This window comes from Leopardus geoffroyi, chromosome D4, assembly GCF_018350155.1.
Source record: "Leopardus geoffroyi isolate Oge1 chromosome D4, O.geoffroyi_Oge1_pat1.0, whole genome shotgun sequence".
In the NCBI taxonomy this organism is placed as follows: domain Eukaryota; kingdom Metazoa; phylum Chordata; class Mammalia; order Carnivora; family Felidae; genus Leopardus; species Leopardus geoffroyi.
Genome location: NC_059342.1, coordinates 84,220,760 through 84,242,901, shown reverse-complemented (window position 1 = coordinate 84,242,901; position 22,142 = coordinate 84,220,760). Strand labels below are relative to the sequence as shown.

Genomic DNA, 22,142 nt, shown 5'->3' with positions numbered 1-22,142 from the left:
TGAGCCACCCAGGCCCCCTGACATAGGTGGTCTTTAATGCTGTGATATAATAGAAAATGTATATTGGTCTCTGCCCCCAGTTCCTATCACAGAAACCCTTATAATGTCTTGGGTGATAGGAATGTCTTGTTCTAATGAGGTAACCCTGGGTGGGCTTCTACATGGCTCCTGGATATAGGCTGGTCACCGGGAAGGCCAAACCGTGATTAGAAGTTTAGCATTTTCAGTCCTACCCCCCATTCTTTTCAGAGAGAGAAGGGCTGAAAATGGAATTAATAATGGATCATGTCTACATGATGAAGTCTCCATAAAATCCCCGAAGTATGGGGGAACATTCCATCTGATGTTCATTCATTCTCTTTGTCATATTCTTTAATAAACTGATAAATGTAAGTAAATGTTTTCCTGAGTCTGTGAGCTGCTCGAGCAAATTAATTAAACCCAAGGAGGAGATCTTTGTAACCTCCATAACCTTTGATCTGCAGCCAGTTGGTCAGAAACATAGGTGATAACCTGAACTTGTGATTGATGTCTGTAGTATGTGTCTGTGGTGGGGAAGAGGTGGCACAGTCTTGTGGGACTGAGCCCTTGTGGGATCTGGATGGGTAGTGGCAGAATTGAGTTAAATTGTAGGACAACCAGCTGGTGTCACAGAGAATTTCTTGTTGTGGGGGGAAAAAAACCTCTGTACATTTGGTGACCAGAGTGTGAATGTTCTGTGTGACTAGTAAAGGAAACACACAGGAAAGAAGCACACACTAGGGAAGACTGAGTTTTTCCCTACATAGGAAAGAAAAAGCTGGATTTTTTTTCCTTTACAAATGTAAGCCAGAATTGTGTAACTGAAAGAACCTTGAGAGACCATCTTTTATTGTAAAGGTAAGGCTCTGAGTTCAGAAACATTGTTTTACTCACTGGTGTCTATTCCTGTTATGAATAGTGGATGGATTATTGGCAGGAGTAAAGATCCATGAAGCATCTGAAGATTGTGGGAAATTCAACCCAAGAGGGAGCTAGCTACGCAGACACCCAAGGCCAGAAGGACTCTAGGCCAAACGAAAGATCTTGCCTTTGAGGTGGTATTTGAAGATCATGAACTTACCCTAGGAATAATAACAAGCCATTTTATTTTGAAATTTTCTGAGCAGCTATATTTCCCCTCATTTTCTTGCAAGGGGCCTCCCCCGCCCCCCCCCCCCCCCCCCCATTTGTGAGTTCTTTCCTATGCTTGGCTCTGTATACAGTAGCTATAGCTGTTAAAGTGTGTCTCTCATATGTTTAAGTAAGTTGTTGCATTTAGATTTTTTAATGTTTAAAATAATGTCATTATGCCTGTATAGTTTTTTTTTTTTTTTTTTTTTTTTTTTTTTTTTTTTTTTTTAAGAGTAAGCTGTACACCCAACCTGGGGCTTGAACTCATGACCCTGAGATCAAGGGTCTCATGCTCTAATGACTGAGCCAGTGAGGTGCCTCCCCTTTTAATTAATTAAGTAAGTAAGTAAAATTTTTAAAATACTTTTTTAGGGGCACCTGGGTGACTCAGTCGGTTAAGTGGCCGACTTCGGCTCAGGTCAAGATCTCGCGGTCCGTGAGTTCGAGCCCCACGTCCGACTCCGTACTGACAGCTCAGAGCCTGGAGCCTGCTTCAGATTCTGTGTCTCCCTCTCTCTGACCCTCCCCTGTTCATGCTCTGTCTCTCCCTGTCTCAAAAATAAATAAAACATTTAAAAAAATAATAAAATACTTTTTTAATGCTTGTGTAGTTTAATTTCTCCTTTCTTGGCAGACCTATCATAAAACCCAGTAGGGCCTCTGACTGTAGTATAAACTGGTCTTGGAAGGTAGGTTCTCCTCCAGTTCTCCATGGAGAGCAAGATGATACACTTCCTTCTCCATAGCACTGTTGGGAGAATCATTTTCCTTCTACAAAATCTTTTGATATGTTTTCAGAGGACAAATAGTTTTTCATTAAGTTTTTTTTTTTTTTTTTTTTATGTTTATTTTGAGAGAGAGAGAGCAAGTAGGGAGAGGGGCAGGAGAGAGAGAATTCCAAGCAGACTCTGCTGCCAGCACATAGCCTGATGCAGGGCTGGAACTCATGAAGCCTTAGATCATGACCTGAGCCGAAATCAAGAGTTGGGCCCTCACCCAACTGAGCCATCCAAGTGCCCCTACAGTTCTTTTTAAAAAGTAGGGTGACTCCTCAATTTTAGGTTTACATTTTGTAATTAATTAAATTTTAATTTTTATTTCAAAATAACTGGATTTATTTGTAGTTGAAAGAAATAATACTGAGAGATCCTATGTACCCTTTACTCAGTTTTCTCTAGGAGTAAGGTCTTGTAGAACTGTGGTAGCAGTACCACAACCAGGATATTGACATTGACACAACCCATGATCTTGTTCAGATTTCACCAGTTTTTATTGTACTCATTTGTGGTGTGTGTGTGTATTTATTCAGTTCTATGCAATCTTAATACATCTGTAGTTTTATGTATCCAATCCCATATTCAAGACACAGACATTTCCATTACCAAAAGGATTCCTCATTTTGTCTTTTTGTAATCATACCCACTCCCCTCCTGTTCCTCCTAACTTCTGGACCCCTGGCAATCACTAAGCTGGTCTCCATTTCTGTAAATTTGTTACTTCAAGAGTGTTATATAAATGGAATCATACCTTATGTAACCTTTTGGGATAGGGTTTTTTTGTTTTTTTTTTTTTTCCTCACTCAACATAAATCTCTTGAGATTCATCCAGGTTGTAATGTGTCAGTAGTTTCTTTTATTATTGAATAGTATTCCATGGAATGAATATAGCAGTTAATTCAGTTATTTACTTGTTGAAGGACACTGATTTGTTTCCAGTTTTTGGCTGTTATGAATTAAGCTTCTGTGGACACTTGTGCACAGATTTTTATGTGGACATAAATTTTCATTGCTGAGTGCAGTTGCTAGGTCATATGGTAAGTGCATGGTTTGCAATTTACTTTAAAAATTAGTAGATAGAAATTAGTAGATAAAAAACTTTTCATGTTAAAATTATTTACTCTTACAATTTTTTGTTTGGTGAAAAACATCATTTTACAGTTTCTTTAAAGATGTTTTCTTAAACCTATTGTCTGTGTAGCCAGGGAGTTTGTATTTTGGAATAGCCATTGTATCGTTCGCAGGCATTATGAGATGAAGGCAAAAAACAGACAGAAATCATATCATAGAATCATTAAAGGGTAGTTTCCTTTCCTATGAAACAATATACATATTCTTGTCTTTTTTGCATTTGATCTTTAGTTTTAATATTGTAGTGAAAGGTTGCATTCTATTTTCTCTTTCTACAGCGGCTATGTGACTATGTTTGTGACCTCCTCTTAGAAGAGTCAAATGTCCAGCCAGTATCAACACCAGTAACAGTGTGTGGAGACATACACGGACAGGTAAAATTTCATGAGCAGATTTTTAGCTTTTGTACTGTCCATAGTCCATGTGTGTTTCCATTTGTGCTGCGAAAAGGCCACCAGAAAAACAACAAAAACAGCTGGTCATTTGGTAGATTGCCTCAGTCTGTGTGACACTAATGATTCCTGGTTACTAATACAGTGAGTAAAAGCAGTGATCAAATTATTCATGGAATTTGTTGAAATTATACTTGCAAAGTGGATAGAATGCAGCATTATTGCTCTGTGGAATGGTGAAGAGAGAAAATAAATGTGGACAGTTCACAGTGATTGTGATTAACAGGAGGTGCTTTGGTTTTAGGCACTAATTTTCTATTCTATTCATTTCTATTTATTCACTTTACTCATTCATGTCATATTTTAATGTATCATTTCCTTAGTGGGAATGAGATAGCAAAGGTTCAGAAAGATAAAATTGTTGGTGCGTGATTTCACAGCAAGTCACTGCTAGAATAGGAGGAGGAGGATTTGTCTCCTTTTCTCATCTGCTAGGTTTTTGTTTGTTTTTTAAGAGTTTCAAGCAGTGGCAGGAGGAGTACACCTCATCTTTAGACTCTTACTGTCACCATATAGCCTAGCTGGAAACCCTCTGTGTTTTGTAGAGGTATTTGTATTTGTTTTTCTTTTTTTTTTTTGGTTTGGTTTTTGGTTTTAAACTGGGAGTGAAAGCTGAACAGAACACTCACTCAGTCTGCTGTATACATACAATGGAATTGTGGCTGTAAGACATATGATACAGTGACAGTTCTGTGGACTCAAATTTTCAATCCTATTTTTTTCATTTGAAAACTCAAATTTTGTCATTGGCAATAAATACTGTCAATTGTTTCCTTGAAGTGACTGGCTCACTTCCTTCACTGTTGCATAGATGTTTGCCAAATACCCATAGTATGTCTTTCATTATCTGAAGTAAAAATAGTGTTCCATAAAAAAAGAGGCTACTTTAGCTTGTGACAGGCCTATGCTGTCACTTTTTTTTTTTTTTTTTTTTGAGAGGGGCCAGGGAGAGAGAGAGAACAAGAGCGCGAGTGAGCAAGTAGGGGAGGGGCAGAGAGAGGGAGAGAGAGAGAATCCCAAGCAAGCTCTGACAGTGCAGAGCCCAATGCAGGGCTTGAACCCACAAATTGTGAGATCATAACCTGAGATGAAATCAAGAGTTGGAGGTGACTGACTGAGCCACTTGGGTGCCCTGAGGCTATCAGCTTCTGATACTTAAAGACTTTTCTGGAAAATCATACATACATACATACATACATACTTACTTTTCTGTTAGTGTGATATTAACAAATATGATTTTTGGTGATGTGTAATGAAATATCATTTCTGTTTTCCAAATGACCAGTGTGTTAGCTACTGAGAGTGTTAGACCAGTCTATCTTTGTTACTAACAGAGTAGGAAAAGACCACTTGTCAAGTTTTGACGTATTAAAAGAATATGTACCGTTATTTCTTAATGTTCTTAAAATACTCTTTTGTAAAATAAAAATATCCCAACAGGTTGAATGCAGAGTCAGGTTATGAAAATCTATTTAGCCAGACATTAAATTTGTTTTGTTTTTGAAAACATTGTTTATTTTTCATTAGAAATCTCTGTATGTTACTATTTAATGAGTTGTTACTGATTTAAAAAATTAAATATTAAAAAGTGATTAGTTTTAATTTCTAATATGGTTAATAGCAGTTGATATAAGCAAAAAACTTTTTGGGGACCTCTGATTTTTAAGAATATGAATTATGAATGTTCCTGAAGCTAAGAAGTTTAAAAACTACTGAGCTAGCCAGCTGTTTCCTTGCCTCAAACAATGGAATAAAATCCACTTCAGGATTGCTTGTGTTTTAAAATGAGAACATTTATAGAGTTTCTGTGATGTGGAAAACATAACACACGTTAGAGATTATTTGTGAAATGATGAGGTGAGCTTCCAGTAATGTAGGACAAGCTTAGTTGTCTTCACATGTTCTCAGTAAATGTTTATTATGTTCGTTAATTCTGACAAAACTTCCATTCTGGGGCAGGAACTGTTGGGTCCCTAAAGCAGAATATTTGATCATCTTTTAAATGTATATAGGGTAAATGGGAACTTAAAAAGTTTTTATTTAAGAACATATAGCTATAAGAACTATAAGAACTATAAACATGAATAGGAGTTAAAGGACACTTCCACCATACCTTTACAAAAGCAACTGTTTTATAAAACTTTTAAATGTTCCCTGACTCTCTGTGTGTACATACTCAATTTTTACATAACAATATTGTGTAGTTTATTGTAGGTAAAATTTGTGTTACATTCTTTTCCCTAATTGTTTTTTTATTTTGGTACATAGTTTCCATCATAACCATTAGTATTTAAAAGAAAAAATTTTTAACATTTATTTTTAAAAGAGAGTGAGTTGAGGGGCAGAGAGAGAGAGGAAGACAGAAAATCTGAAGCAGGCTCCATGCTGTCAGTGCAAAGCCTCACATGGGGCTTGAACTCATGAACCATGAGAGCCGAAGTTGGATGTTCAACTGACAAGCCACCCAGGCATTATAATCATTATTCATGATTGGTCCAGGCCTTTGAGTTGGTAGATCATACTTTGTTAAAATAGTGTCTTATGTTAGTCGTGAAGGTTGTTTCTTTTGTTGTTATAAATGATGTTGTAACACATTTTCTATATTTTCACACAGCATTTATTTCCTTCCTTCCTTCCTTCCTTCCTTCCTTCCTTCCTTCCTTCCTTCCTTCCTTCCTTCTTTTTGCCCTTAGGATATAGTCAAAGAAGTGGAAATATTAGGCCAGAGTAACATGTGTGTGCACACGCACACACACACATGCTCATATTATGTGTGTGTGTATATACTATGTAAATGATATGTATATATATCATATATACATCTGTGGGTTGGGAATTGAGAAGTATACTTTCAAAGGGAAGGTCTTTACATAGTAGAAATGGACAGCAAATACTTTGGACAAAAGTTTACCACTTGACTGAGTTGAACATTTGTTTCATTTATTTGCTTGCTAATTTTAAGAAGATAGGAAAATTTTATTGTAAACTTGTTAAAGTTTTTCTTAACTCTAAGCAAGTAACAATGCTTCAGATTTATGAAACATTATAAAGAGTAGTGCTTTGTTTCTTTTAGTAGTTAACATTTAAATTTCAGTTTTGTTCACTGTGACTAAGATTTCTGTACTGTTTTAAGTGTTAGAAATTTAAGTAATAATTTTTTAGTTTCAAGTGTAGAAGATAACTGTATAGGAAATAATTAGTTGTAGTTGGTATAATATATTACAGTCAATTCCTTTAATTCAAAATCCTTTCTTAGAAAAACTGTGAAGTTTTCTTTAGAAATTAGGATTAAGATAATCTAGTTGACTGAAGTTACCAAATGGACAATTTATCAGTTTCCAATTTTCAGTCAAATAGAATATGATGAAATAAACAGTTCTGTTTTACTAATTATTGAGAAGACACTCCATAGCCTGAGGGTACACACATCTCCAAAGTAGAGTGTAGGAAGGTAGGTTGATTTGCTCTTCAAGATACTATGAAGTATCATGTAAATTTATTCTTTGAAAGAAATTCTTATCCACTTGTTTTCTTATCTTTTGTCTCATTAAAATAGATACTGAGTATGTGGTGGGGTGGTTAGGTTAGCTTATTGACAAGTTAGATAAATGATCAGTTATTTCAAATACTCAAGTGATGGAATGCCTGGCTGTCTCAGTCTGTAGAGCACGCAAGTCTTAATCTCAGAGTCGTGAGTTCAAGCCCCATGCTGTGCATAGAAATTACTTAAAAACAATTCTCAAGTGATAGATGGGGAGATAAATGACAGAAATTTGAGGGGGAAGGCCTATAATATTAATGATCTAGGAATGACTTTAATGGTAATTGTGAGATTTATTTTAGTGCTTTTTTTTAAGCTTGAGAGCTGTGTGCTTGGCAGTTTTGCTCACACTTAATTTCTTTTTGTAAGTGTAAATATTTGAGGTCTTCTTAATTAAATGCTTCTTTACACATTTCGCTCTCAGTTTTATTATTTTACTCCTTCACAGGAATTTGTAATCAGCATATATTGCCTTTCTTTTATAGTTTTATGACCTTTGTGAGCTATTCAGAACTGGAGGTCAGGTTCCTGACACAAACTACATATTTATGGTACGTAAACCCCAATGATACCAAATATTTATTAAAATGGAAAGGATCTGACTTGCTACATGTAAATTATGTAATAATTTCATTGCCATGTGACATTCACTATTTAAATATATGAAAAGGTGATTCTGTATTTTTTTACATTTTGCCATGTCATCTAGTTGAAAATAATTGCTTTAGTAAATTGCTGTGTGCATAGGACTGGGTTGTAGCCCTAAGTAGTGACCGGCAGAAATATAGCCCAGAACCATAGATTTAAGACACAAATCTTAATTTTACTGTTGTTTTATCACACGTTTTGAGCAATTTCATCGTTTATTAATCTGTGGATTGATGAATATAGGCATATACACATTTGGTATTAAGGTGGATATTTGCTTAGTTTCCTTTTGGAATGTAATGTTACTGTTGAATTTTGTCTGAATCCTGTCATTTTCCTCCCTTCTAAAGGTTTGTGGGTCACTTTCCTATTCTTTTAGGTGTCTTCCTATTGTTCTAATATTGTCCCAAGTAAGACATTAATGAGAAGTGTAATTAGTATGGCTTTACATGCAGTTGTTAAATACAAAGCTGAACCCAGAACAGTAGTATAATTTTGGTATCTGCTTTTACAAAAATACAATTTCTTCAATTTGGTAGCTTTTCTGATGCAGTTAAAGTGATTTTTGAAATTCATCTAAAATTTTTTGATTCACACATGACCTTTTAGAAATATCTGCTCGTGTAGGCGATAGAGAATTGGAAAAATGGTGATTTTCCAGGGAAGATCCTTGAGAGAATTGCACAGCAGGTTCCTGCACTGCTCTTGAATCCTAAGACTAGCACAGACATTTAGTAGAAATAGTTATTTACTTCAATTTGAATTTTTTGTTAAAATCCAATATTCAGATAATTCAATGTTTGATTCTTCATTTTTGTTATTTTTGACTGGGTCTCTGAGTTTGTACACTTTGGTATAATTAAAGAAAGATTGTTGCTGTTGTTTCTAACTGTAAACTTTTATTTTACAGGGTGATTTTGTAGACAGAGGCTACTATAGTTTGGAGACCTTCACTTACCTTCTTGCACTAAAGGCTAAATGGCCTGATCGTATTACACTTTTGCGAGGAAATCATGAGAGTAGACAGATAACACAGGTGTATGGATTTTATGGTAAGACTTTCTATTCTCTGATTTTTTTTTTTTTTTTTTTTTTTTTTTTGAGAGTAAGAGAGGCAGAGGGAGAGAGAAACGGAATCCTAAGCAGACTCCATATTCAGTGTGGAGCCTGATGTGGGGCTCAATCCCACAACCTTGGCATCATGACTTTGGCTCAACTGACTGAGCCACGTAGGCACCCCTACTTTTTCAACCTTTAAATCCTCCTCTTTCCCCAATCAAGAACCTTACCATGGAGAGAGAACTATTCTTTTTTTTTTTTTTTTTTTTTTTTAAATGCTTATTTATTTATTTTGAGGGAGTGAAAGAGCATGAGCATGCATGAGAGTGGGGTAGGGGTAGAGAGAGAGGGAGAGAGAGAATCCCAAGCGGACTCTGCACTGTCAGCACAGAGCCCATTGTGGGGCTCAGTCTCATAAACTGCGAGATCATGACCTGAGCCAAAATCAAGAGTTGGACACTCAACCAACCAGGTGCCCCTGGTGAGAGAGCTATTCTTAAATTTTTGGTGTACATCTTTCTAGATGTGTGCCTCAAAGTGTAGTCCTCAGTTTACCTTATTGGAATCATCTGGGGTGCTTGTTAAAAATGTGCATTGTTGGACCCCACTGAAAACCTTTTGGAGTGGGAATCCTAGAATCTGCTAAAGGTGAATGTTCTGCTCTTGAAAGTTTGAGAACCGGGGCGCCTGGGTGGTTCAGTTGGTTAAGCGTCCGACTTCAACTCAGGTCACGCTCTCGCAGTCCGTGAGTTCAAGCCCCGTGTCGGGCTCTGGGCTGATGGCTCAGAGCCTGGAGCCTGCTTCAGATTCTGTGTCTCCCTCTCTCTCTGCCCCTCCCCCATTCATGCTCTATCTCTCTCTGTCTCAAAAATAAATAAACGTTAAAAAAAAAATTAAAAAAAAAAAGAAAGTTTGAGAACCTATTCTATGTATATGTGTGTATGTGTGTGTTTGTAAACATATTTTTGTGTGTGTACATACCTGCTTTTTTCACTTAATGCCGTGACCAGCCTTTTTTCACTTCATTGACATTATTTTTATAGTTGTATCATATTACACTATATGGATGTACTATAATTGATTAAACTAATACCTTTAACATTGAACCTTGGACTTGTTTTTAAATTGCTGTTATACACATAGCTGAAAGAATATCCTTTTACATATATAAAATTATGTATGTATGTATGTATGTATCAATTTGTCTGCCCGTGTGCTTGCTCCAGAGAATGCCAGGACCTCAGGGATCAGAAACAGAACTTAGCCATTAAAAGCAAAATATCTGCTTCTATAAAACTTTTATATGGTTGAAAGTTTTAAAAAATGAGGTTAGACAGAGGCTGGCTGGCTCAGTCGGTAAAGCATGTAACTCTTGATTATTGGGTTGTGAGTTCGAGCCCTACATTGAATATAGAGATTACTTAAAAATAAAACCTGTAAGGGGCGCCATGAATCAATTAATCTTTCAGGGGGTGCTGACGCTGTTAGCATGAAGCCTGCTTGAGATTCTCTCTCTCCCTGTCTCTCTGTCCACAACCCTCGTCTTGTGCATGTGCACACAAGCTCTTTCAAACTCAAATAAAATAAAGTCTTTAAAAAAAAAATGAGGTTAGGAAGCTCTTTGAAGAAGATAGCAGAACTATTGAGATTATTAACATGAAATTTCCTTAAGCACAGTTAAGGTGGATATTGAGAAATTTGAAAATATTTATCTCATGACCCTTTAGTTTTGGATTTTATATTTTGGATTCTTTTTTGTCATTATAAAGGTAAGCTAAAAAATAAAGATAAGTAAACTCTTAACTCTTTGATTTGTAAGCCATTGTGAATTATTAAATTGAGAAATTTTGATAATTTATTGTTTATATAACTTTGTTATTAGTGATTGAAAAGTTAGATGGCTGTTACTTGTTTTTACAAGTTACTTCTGGTTTTCATTCATAAAATACCAAGTACCATTTGAATTAAAATTTTTTGATTCTTTTGCAAGACAGTTAATAGTTTGGATAGTACATACTGTGGTGTTAGTAAAAGCCAACTGGCTCTAAGCTTGTTATTATACATATTACTACACCCCCAAATTTGACCAACTTTTTTTTTATAAGTTTAAATTTTTTTAGTGTTTATTTTTGAGAGAGAGAAAGAGAGAAAGGCAAAGCGTGAGCAGGGGAGGGGCAGAGAGAGGGAGACACAGAATCCAATGCAGTCTCCAGGCTCTGAGCTGTCAGCACAGAGCCTGATGCGGGGCTTGAACCTGCGAGCTTTGAGATCATGATCTGAGCCTGTTGGACGCTTAACCAACTAACCTACTTAGGCGCCCCAATCAACATCTTTTTTAAAATTTTATTTTTTATTTTTTAAAATTTACATCCAAATTAGTTAGCATATAGTGAAACAATGATTTCAGGAGTAGATTCTTTAATGCCCCTTACCCGTTTATCCCATCCCCCCTCCCACAACCCCTCAGCCACCCTCAGTTTGTTCTCCATATTTATGAGTCTCTTCTGTTTTGTCCCCCTCCCTGTTTTTATATTACTTTTGTTTCCCTTCCCTTATGTTCATCTGTTTTGTCTTTTAAAGTCCTCATATGAGTGAAGTCATATGATTTTTGTCTTTCTTTGACTAATTTCACTTTGCATAATACCCTCCAGTTCCATCCACGTAGTTGCAAATGGCAAGATTTCATTCTTTTTGATTGCCGAGTAAATACTCCATTGTATATATATACCACATCTTCTTTATCCATTCATCCATCGATGGACATATGGGCTCTTTCCATACTTTGGCTATTGTGAATAGTGCTGCTATAAACATGGGGGTGCATGTGTCCCTTAGAAACAGCACACCTGTATCCCGTGGATAAATGCCTAGTAGTGCAATTGCTGGGTCATAGGGTAGTTCTATTTTTAGTTTTTTTGAGGAACCTCCATACTGTTTTCCAGAGTGGCTGCACCAGCTTGCATTCCCACCAACAATGCAAAAGAGATCCTCTTTCTCCACATCCTTGCCAACAACTGTTGTTGCCTGAGTTGTTAATGTTAGCCATTCTGACAGGTGTAAGGTGGTATCTCATTGTGGTTTTGATTTGTATTTCCCTGATGATGCGTGATGTTGAGCATTTTTTCATGTGTCGGTTGGCTATCTGGATGTCTTCCTTGGAGAAGTGTCTATTCATCTCTTTCGCCCATTTCTTCACTGGATTATTTGCTTTTTGGGTGTTGAGTTTAATAAGTTCTTTATAGATTTTGGATACTAACCCTTTATCTGATATGCCATTTGCAAATATCTTCTCCCATTCTGCCGGTTGCCTTTTAGTTTTGCTGATTGTTTCCTTCTCTGTGCAGAAGCTTTTTATTTTGATGAAGTCCCAGTAGTTCATTTTTGCTCAACGTCTATTTTTTTAATGTTTGTTTATTTTTGAGAGAGAGAGAGAGAGAGAGCGAGTGAGCATGTGCGCATGCGCTGGCATGCTCATAAGTAGGGGAGGGGCAGAGATGGGGAACAAAGAATCCTGATGTGGGGCTTGAGCTCACGAACCTACAGCTCATGACTTGAGCTGAAGTGGGACACTAAACTCACTGAGCCATCCAGGTGCCCCTGACCAACATTTATCAATGCAAGGCAAAAAAGGAGGAAGAGAAGGAAGACTTTTTTTTTTTAAAGACAACATTTTAATCAAGATGCCTTTACCAAAGAAAATGACAACAGCATAACATCTAGTATTGAATTCTCTTGTTCCCAAGCTGTGCCTATCTGTGGTTTTAATGACAGGAAGCCCATGAGCTCCTCAGGTGGGAGATAATTTTAGTCAACATGGAACTTAACATTGATTTTGAAGTAGTAAAAATGTCCATATATAGCTATTAATTATATTGGGCCTTCAGTTCACACTGATAAATGTATACTGAGCAGTTATTGTGAACCAAATGCTTTGTGTATGTATGAAGATGAAAAAGACAAGATTCCTGTCTGCAAGCTCAGCTCAGTGTTAGCTCTCTCTTGGTGAGTTTCTTTTTTCTTTTTTTTTCTTTTCTTTTTTTTTTTTTTTTTTAATTTTTTTTTTTTTCAACGTTTATTTATTTTTGGGACAGAGAGAGACAGAGCATGAACGGGGGAGGGGCAGAGAGAGAGGGAGACACAGAATCGGAAACAGGCTCCAGGCTCTGAGCCGTCAGCCCAGAGCCTCACGCGGGGCTCGAACTCACGGACCGTGAGATCGTGACCTGGCTGAAGTCGGATGCTTAACCGACTGCGCCACCCAGGCGCCCCTCTTTTTTTTTTTTAAATATATGAAATTTATTGTCAAATTGGTTTCCATACAACACCCAGTGCTCATCCCAAAAGATGCCCTCTTCAATGCCAATCACCCACCCCCCGTCAGCCCTCAGTTTGTTCTCAGTTTTTACGAGTCTCTTATGCTTTGGCTCTCTCTCACATGGTGAGTTTACATAAGGATCCTGCTTCACACAGACATGTAATTTAGAGAATCATGAGGATGGATCATACCCTGTAGTCTTCTATATCATTGTAATAACGATATGTTACTTTTTTTTAAAAAAAATTAAGGAAGAAGTCAAAGAACAGAACTTCCATGGTATTAATTGAAAGAAGAGATGAATATCCTATTAACTGTTGTAGACAGCATAGAAAGTGTTCAGCTAGGAATATGTAAGGACCTGATTGGCAGTCTGTCTCCCAGTGATGACTGCAGGTGTACTTACTGAAGCTCAAGTATTTCATTGCATGATTTGCAGAAATCTCAGAGGAGACAATCTAGGCCTGAGAAATGTTGAGATAGGAATTACCCATGCTCCTGTAATTAAGGGTCCTCTAATTAGTTTACCCTAGTAGAATAAGGTGGTCACATTAAAGAAATTACTCAGCTTGATAGAATTGTCCAGTGTGAATAACATACTAGATAAAAGCATTTGTTTTGGGTTATGTGAATTTAATATTTAGCTCTCCCTGATTATAGCATGTTGATTTCAGCTGCTTTGTAGGGCTGCTTCTGGAATGAAAAGCAGGACCACATTCTTAGACTAAACACTCGTCTCCTTCATGGCTCTACATGGAAGACCTACCAGGGCTCAATAAGTGTCATAATTTGCCATCCTAGTTTAAGCTAAACTTCTTTATTATTGGAAGTATTTTTATTTTTATCAGCAGATTCAGAACTTCATTAATGAGAACTCTTCTGTTTCTTTGATAGATGAGTGCCAAACCAAATATGGAAATGCTAATGCCTGGAGATATTGTACCAAAGTTTTCGACATGCTCACAGTAGCAGCTGTAAGTTTATGGAAATCTTTGTAAAAGCTTAAGTATTTTCCTGCCAGTAACACTTTGCATACTTTCATCCAATTGCCATCTCAATTATATTGTTATTATTAGCATTCATTGATGAATTTAGATATTACTGGGTTTATTATTACACTTTCAACTCTGTTATCCTTTTTGCTAGTTAATAGATGAGCAGATTTTGTGTGTTCATGGTGGTTTATCTCCTGATATCAAAACACTGGATCAAATTCGAACCATTGAACGGAATCAGGAAATTCCTCATAAAGGAGCATTTTGTGATCTGGTTTGGTCAGATCCTGAAGATGTGGATACTTGGGCAATCAGTCCCCGAGGAGCAGGTTGGCTTTTTGGCGCAAAGGTCACAAATGAGGTAATGCCAGTTTTTTTGAGAAAATGGTTTGTTGGTTGCTAGTAGACTACATAAAGAACTATGTGGCTATAGATAACAACCGTCTGTTTCTCATCTAGCTTATCATGTATGTCTTCCTCAGTATCCACTTGGTAATATATATAAAATGTTTCTTTTCTTTCAAATATTGCAATTAAATATTAATATAGCAAGGGCAAGATAGACACACACACAGGTAAACAATTTTTACTATATTTTTAATTGAGATGTAATTGACGTGTAACATTGTATTAGTTTTAGATGTACATCATGATGATTTGATATGTGTATTTATAGTGAAAAGCCAACTTTTGAGGTTAGGCTGTTTTCAGTTAAAAAAAATACACACACATTACATACACATGTAGGGATGAGCTTATATAAGGAAGTAATCCAGCATAATGGAATGATAGAGCTGGGTTCAGCATAATTTAAGTAAGTTATTTATGTTCTCTGAGCTTCTGTTAAGTTACAAAAGAAGGACGATAAATCTCAGAATTCTTTTAAGGATCATACTAAACCCTCAGTATGATAGATATTAATAGCAATATACTTATTATTACACCATAAAAACTTTTTTTCATATCTGCTAGTACTTATAGAATGCTTTTTTGTCCAGAAACTTCTAAATAATTACGTGACTGGATGATTTCCATAACTTAGGCCAAAGCAGCTGTATTTGTGTGTAACTTACTGGAATTTTGGGAGATAACTAGTAGAATGGGTTTTGTAATCATGAGAACTCTAGTAGTAACAGGATTTATACTTCATTAGATATTATTCTTTTATTGTTGTAGCATGTTTTTTTTTTAATGTGCTGGTTACTTAACAAAACCTTTCTAAATTGCAGTTTGTTCATATCAACAACTTAAAACTCATCTGCAGAGCACACCAACTAGTGCACGAAGGCTATAAATTTATGTTTGATGAGAAGCTGGTAACAGTATGGTCAGCTCCTAATTACTGCTATCGTTGTGGAAATATTGCTTCGATCATGGTCTTCAAAGATGTAAATACAAGAGAACCAAAGTTATTCCGGGCAGTTCCAGATTCAGAACGTGTTATTCCTCCCAGAACGACGACGCCGTATTTCCTTTGAGGCCTTCGCCCATCCTGCTGACCCATTTTTCTGCCCTCTTCTTACCCCAACTCTCGTGTATTACCCTCTTCAATATACTTTTTATTGAGCACTTTGCTGCTGAAATGCTGCCTCTTGCCTTTTTTTTTTTTAATTTTAAATTATCTAAATTTATTGTTTGTTACGGTGTCTATGGCAATGTTTTTCTATCAATTTTCTCCCCCATCCCATCCCCACCTTGGACTCATTTGAAAAGACTTGAGAAATGTCTTAATACTCACACGGCTGCATGTAGCTCTTGCTTATTTACTGGTCTGGGGGAAACAGGATGTGTTTCCTCTTTTTAAAAAGCCAATTGACAGAACAGACTACACCGAAATGCTCCTCCTTTTGTATCATTCAGCCTTTTGTTTTAGTTTGGTAAGTTTTAAGAAATTTCAGCAGCAAAGTTGTTATTCAGTGGGCACGATGGACTGCAGATGCCTCGAGTTATGTATACCTGTCCCAGATGTAAACGTCATTGTCCTTTGTTGGATGATATTTTAAGTGGATATAAAATAAATTGGTCTAAAGGGCTGCCCTCCTTGTTGTGTTTTTAAATTTTAGTTAAAACTGCTACAGCATATGACTTTGTACAGTAAGATAATTGTATTGATCTTTTTTCAGATTCCTTGTATTTTTTAATAAAGTACTCTTAAATAAAACCCAGATAGGTTAAAGTGTTAGAAATTTTAAACAGCTTACATTGTTAGTTTAAAGTTATTCTTTTTCCCCCCCTCCTGATCAGAGTTCTTGACCCTTTGGTTATTGAGTTTAAAACTTCAACTGAAATTCAATACTATTTATTTAAAAAAAAAAAAAATCACTAAACTGTGCCTAAAGAACATAACTGCCATATTAATGTTTTGGTTTATATTCTCTAGAGTAATAGAAAAACATTTAATACTTGTAATGCTGATGTGTTCATTTGATACCAGTTGAGTAGAATGTGATCGATCCAGTTTACAATCTATCATGAGTATCATTAAGTAAAATCTGTGTACTTTTCAATGGGAATCATTCTTCTCTTGTTGTAACACTTGACCTTAACTTTTAGAAAGTGTTCATTTTTTAACTGCAACTGGAAAGGTTGAAAAGTCAGGACTCTTGTATTTGTGAACTGTAATTGGAAGCAAAATTTAAAAAAGTGTAGGAAGAAACAAATTGTCCTTTTTTTGTAAAGGTCTGTGATACCATGTTTCGGCTTTGTGTAAGTAATTTGAATATCCAAAGGGTGTGATGATCGGTTCTTTATATGCAACTGTCCACTTAATAAGGACAAGTGTTCCAGTGTCTCTTATGACTCTGGTCATAAGTGATGTCGGAATTTACTATTTTGTGAAATAGTTGGTATCCCTTTACTACTATAATTAATTTTTGTCATTCCAGGAAATCTTTGTGAAGCCAGCCAGTTAATAAAGCACTTTAGTATCTGTTCAGGTAGTTTTGAAAACCAACTTTTCCCCTTCAGGATAAGAACTTCCAGGTTACCTAAAAATGCAATAAAAAATCTTTATAGTCTAAGCTTCTTGGCACATAATTTTTCATCAGGGTTTTTTTTTTTTTTTTTTTTTTTTTTTTATTAAATGAGCACAATAATGTTTTGTTTTTTGGTTTTTTTTTTTTTCCACAACCACCTAGCTCCTTGTTTAGTTTCTAATTGTATAGCTATATGAAAGAAGTGGCTAAGACATTTGCTGCACACACTTGAACTGTTGGGTCAGTAGCTTTGTGTTACTGCCCTGACCCCAGTGTAATTCAGGGGGAAAGGTATTTTTATCTTACAGGGATATGTAGCTATGTATTTTACTAATTGTGAAACACTGGAAATTAATGATACAGACAACTTGGTGTGGTCTTTGAACAGCTCTCTGCAGTATTTTTTCTGTTACCATAAATTGTATTTAAGTGCTTGCTCCTCTGCTTTTAAGTTGTATCAATAAAATCGGTAACCTCAGCCCTCCCTTCCCATTTGACACTCCCTAGCTCAGATCGATGTAGTTGTTTTAGTTATCCCTGTAATGTGACCTTTATTTTTAAGTCATGGTGTACTGCATTTGTTTGTCACTAGTTGGGCATGTGCCAATAATAATCTGTCCATTCCTTAATTGCCATCTCTATTTTGTCTGATTTTTTTCTCTTCAGCTGAATAACGGCTTTTTTGCATGAAAAAAAAATAGTTTTTACTATTAGACATGTAAAGGGAAGAGAGAGTGAATGTATTGGACTTTGTAAGCCTAAAAGGAATATTTGGATCCCTCTACTAAATAAGGGCTATGTACGATATAGAGTAATCATGTAGTGGAAGATACTTGCAAGTCATAGATTTGTAGGCAGGAGGATCTGTTACTCCCTGTATCTAGGCTGAATGTAAAATCCTTTATGTTGTATTAATGGGGGTGATAACTATTTTTATTTGCTGATGATATACTTGGTTTCTAATAAAGTGTCCTAGGCTCTAGTGAGAACTGTCTACTTTTAATTGCCAATGACTCCCTTTCCCCTCTTCCTGATATGCTCTTGGCTAGCTTTTTATAGGTTAATGCTTTTTTCTGAAACATCTCACCACTTTAAATGTGTTCATTTGGGTGTGAACGTAAAAAGCCTGGATCAAGAGCACATCTCATATGCAACATGCATCAGCTCCTACTCCGTCTGGATGACTAGAACTGTTGGAAGATTGTGACGTCTTAAACCCTGGGTTTTGCTTTTGAAATAAGGTTTGAAATATTGTTCATTGCATTAAGATTTGTGTGTTTTTGCTTTGTGAGCCCAGCACCAGGTTTTGGAAATGCCTGTATTGTGAAAGCAAATCTGAACTCTTTCTGAGCCTTTTTCGTTGTCAGAAATAGAATTGCTTTCCATCAGCCTCCAGAAAATTGTGTATCTGGAGTCCAAGAGATTTAACAGCACGAATCCAGATTTTTAACTGTAATTGTTTTTTAAATGCTAATGTTTGTAAAGCACCTTCAGTTCCTTGGATGAAAGGTGCTATATTCTCTCAGTGTAAATTAATAAAAAGATTATAGGAAGTTTGTCAGAAAATTTTATCTGATGCATAGTCTGTAGCATGTCCTGACCAAAAGTTAGCATTTTATATAACACAATTTAAACTAAAAAATGCTTATTCCTTCACTTGGTTGCTTGACTAGTAAACAGAAGTGAAACTTTTTCTTGTTTTGCATTTGACTTTGAGCTAAGTGTTCCAGTTCTTTAAAGGAAGTAGTCATTGTTATGTCCTGGACCCCATGCCCAGAACCATGCATCACGAGATGTCACAACTCTTTCAATTGTGTGTTTACAGTGTGTATTCATGCTGATGAAGTATACAGTAGTAAAACACCCAGAAGCATTTGCAAAGTCCCCTAGCATGGTGTCGGACACAGTAGATGCTTGGGGGACTGTTTGTTCCTTATTCCCCTCTTCTTCATTTTCTATTCCCTTACCAATCAGTTGGTGATTACCTTTTTTACCCTCAGGAGAGTAAGACTATTCTGACTTGGATCACTCAAATATTTTCTTTATTCAAAACTGCATGAAATTTGTGAAGATTTTTTTGTGTGTATCAACAAAAATACTTACTACGTAAGTATGTTCCACTCAAACCCTGGACATCCACTGTTCTCAGCACTCTGCTTTTGGGTATGAATGGGAATGAGATATAAAAGAATACATGGAGGCTTTATGGAATAGCATAAAGAATATAGGCTCTGGGATCAGATCTATGTAAAAAACTCCGCTCTGCCAGGCAGTAATAGCTAACTTAGCTAAATGATGTACATGCCCTATTTTGTGTTTACCTTTACTATGGTTCTATGATTATATTACCTCTTTCTGTGCCCTGCCCCTTAGGGGAGGACTTCAGATGAAGAAACAGACTTAGGTAACTTGTCCAAGGTTGCATAGGAGAGCTGGAACTTCAACTCCTTTAGGATATGCAAGAGTACATCTTAAACCCTCTTAAGCCATCTTAAGCATTATTGGTTTTTGTAGCTGTATGACCCTGAGTGAGTTGGGTTCTCTAGATCCTAAAATTCTGTGTCTAAAATAATACCATACAGGGTTAACCTCCAGATTAAAAACAGCACACATAAAGCACCTGGTCCCTGGCCCAAAGCTGCTATTTATTGAGGGCTCACTCTAATACAGTATTTGCCCAAATTATATGTAGTTGGGAAGTAAGAGTAATCTAAGGCAATAGATAGTTGCTAATATAGTGAGGCTTCTGGAAGTACAACAAATTTGGAGAAGGAAGTGTTTGACATAGGATAGAGTAATTGGGGAAGGCTTAAAAGAGGAAGTGTGAATTAAATGTGAACTGGAATGATGGGATATACATTTCTTATATAGTAAAAACACAGAAGCGGAGATTACTAGAACTTACATGTAACATGAAGATGGGACTTGAGGGTACCTCTTGGGAAGGCATAAGAAATGAAAAGCTGCAGCTGTATTGGCAGAACCATGTATCAGAGAGGAGTTGGCCAATTATGAAAGATCTTGAAAACCATGGGATTTTAATCCCTATTTTTAAGAAATGTAATGCATGATATTTCAAAATTAGTCTTCTAGTGAGTTGGTGATCCTACCTGGAATCAGACCCCACCTGCCACAGTCTTATCTGAAAAATATTTCTGGTTGTTCCCCCTTCCCTTTCTGGTTTGGTTGACATTGAGACTGTCTGTAGTTTGTTGATTTGGGGATTACATAAAATATTAATTTGGGGAAACCAACAGATGTTCGACATGTTTTTCTTGTCAAAGCCATTTTAACCGGCCCCCCTACGATTTACCATCATTGTTTTGTAGAAGGAATATTATTTTTAACATGAAATGTTTAAAAAAAAAGGCCATCTCAGAATAAAAATGCCCTTTATGTCAAATAAATTTGGTTTTGTGAAAAACCAGTATCCTAATTTTTGCCATTTGTGAGGGTCTGTGAGAGATTTGTCCCCAAACTGGTGGTGTGATCTACTCTAGGCTGTCACATTATTGATGCATAAAACATGTTCTAATAAATAGGAAGTAGCAAAAGAGAAAGTTTTATGCCTCCTCCCAGCTCCAAATAGATGCCAGGGATCTATCAACAACAACAACAACAACAAAAACCTGTTCACATGGAATGTAGAGAGGCTGTAGAATACATTTAATTAAAGGGAACAATTTTATAAAATGCTAACGAGTTATGTCTTATTTTCAAGGATGATCTTATTAACGTAGAAGATGAACAGTAACATACTGTGCATATGTGCTGGTAGTCTTGCATGCTTAGGTCTGTCAACAAATGCAGTGAAATTTATTTTTAAATTGATTAGCTGGCATTGAATTTACAATCATCTGCAGTATCACACGACGGTTAGCACACACTCAAGGATCAATTCTATTTAGCCCTTCCAAAATGGAACATACTGCTTTTAGTTATGGCATCAATTCTGTTTGCAGCGATGATTTTTCTTTCATGGTAATTTTTAAAATCTCTTGCTTTCTTGGAAGCCAGCACCCAAGCTTGTGATCTTTTCTGCAGAGGACTGAGCATCTGAAACATGCTTTATTTTGGTAGACTCTTACAGTTTTCTTGCTGGATCCTCAATGAAGGGTATCTGTGAGCTGTGAGACCATTTCAGCATGATGTAGAGTCAGGGACCGCATTGAGGTGGTTCAAAATGAAGCTCGTTTTGGAGTTACCTCACCGTCGCACCTGCCAGAGGAGTTTGGGAAATTGCAGTGCTTGGCTGTTGGTCCTGGCGTGGTGCAGTGTTGGGGGGCGCCAGCAGGTGTGTGGAATGCAGGACGCAGAGCCAGGAGAACCTGCCGGCAGGTGTCTGGCGCCGGAGATGCAGTTTCTACTTTCCAGCGCACGGTGGCGCTTAGGTCTCCCCGGCGCTGCTAGCAGTCTCTAAGGCACCTCCGCCGCCACCTGCAGTCTCAACCAAACTCTAGGTGGCGGGATGTGACGGCCCGAGCGTCCAATCGACCGCCAGGCTTTCGGCTACACTACAGTTCTAGCCAATGGGAGCCGAGGAGAGGCGCGGGGGAGGCGGGCCCCGCGGCATGCCAGGCAGAGGCGCGAGGCCCTCCTCCCGCCTCTCCGCCTACTCCAGCCTCCGCCGCCTCAGCTTCCCGAGCGAGCCCTGCGGCCGCCGGAGCAGCTCCCGCGGCGGAGCAGGAGCCGGATGGTCAGAGGAGCCCGGCAGCCCCAGCAGCCGAGGAGTCGCCTGGCCCCCAGGTGGGGCGGGGGCTGAGTCGAGGTCGGGGTTAGGGATGGGGTGGGGGCGCGGGAGCGGGCCCACGGGCAGCGGCTCGGGGCCGTGAAGCATTCGGGGCTCCGGGAGGGGAGGGGGGTTCAGGCTGAAGGGGGGGTCCGGGGGGCGCCCAGGAGCGGGGGAGCGGGCTGGGCGGCGATCGCATCCTCGAGGCCGGACGAGAGGGGCGTGTGAGGGAAGGGTCGCCGAGGGGTGAGGCTGGGGGCGCCGGGCAGGGAGGGGCAGGGCGTGCGCGCCCCGTGGAAGGGCCGTGGAATGCGGGGGGCGCGGGGCCCGGAGGGGCGGGGCTCAGCGGGGCAGTGCACGCTCGGGAGG

General features: G+C 37.8%; 2 protein-coding genes across 6 annotated transcripts in view; both read left to right on the top strand.

Annotated features, from left to right (window-relative positions):
* Positions 1-18,030, top strand: part of PPP6C (protein phosphatase 6 catalytic subunit) — a 32,493-nt gene extending 14,463 nt beyond the window's left edge. The window contains exons 2-7 of the mRNA XM_045470473.1: positions 3,338-3,433; positions 7,538-7,603; positions 8,611-8,752; positions 13,969-14,048; positions 14,221-14,430; positions 15,299-18,030. Of these exons, the coding sequence (XP_045326429.1) occupies positions 3,338-3,433; positions 7,538-7,603; positions 8,611-8,752; positions 13,969-14,048; positions 14,221-14,430; positions 15,299-15,547 (843 nt within the window). The 3' untranslated portion in view covers positions 15,548-18,030. The remainder of the gene's footprint in view (positions 1-3,337; positions 3,434-7,537; positions 7,604-8,610; positions 8,753-13,968; positions 14,049-14,220; positions 14,431-15,298) is intronic.
* Positions 18,031-21,635: 3,605 nt separating this feature from the next.
* SCAI (suppressor of cancer cell invasion) overlaps positions 21,636-22,142 on the top strand; it is a 153,658-nt gene continuing 153,151 nt past the window's right edge. For 2 of the 5 annotated variants that reach the window (XR_006710490.1, XR_006710489.1), the window contains exon 1: positions 21,636-21,790. Coding sequence is in view for 3 of the 5 variants with exons in the window: in XM_045470235.1 (XP_045326191.1) it covers positions 21,738-21,790 (53 nt within the window). In the remaining 2 variants the exon portion in view is untranslated. The remainder of the gene's footprint in view (positions 21,791-22,142) is intronic. The other 3 variants (XM_045470235.1, XM_045470236.1, XM_045470234.1) reach the window with 2 other exon arrangements.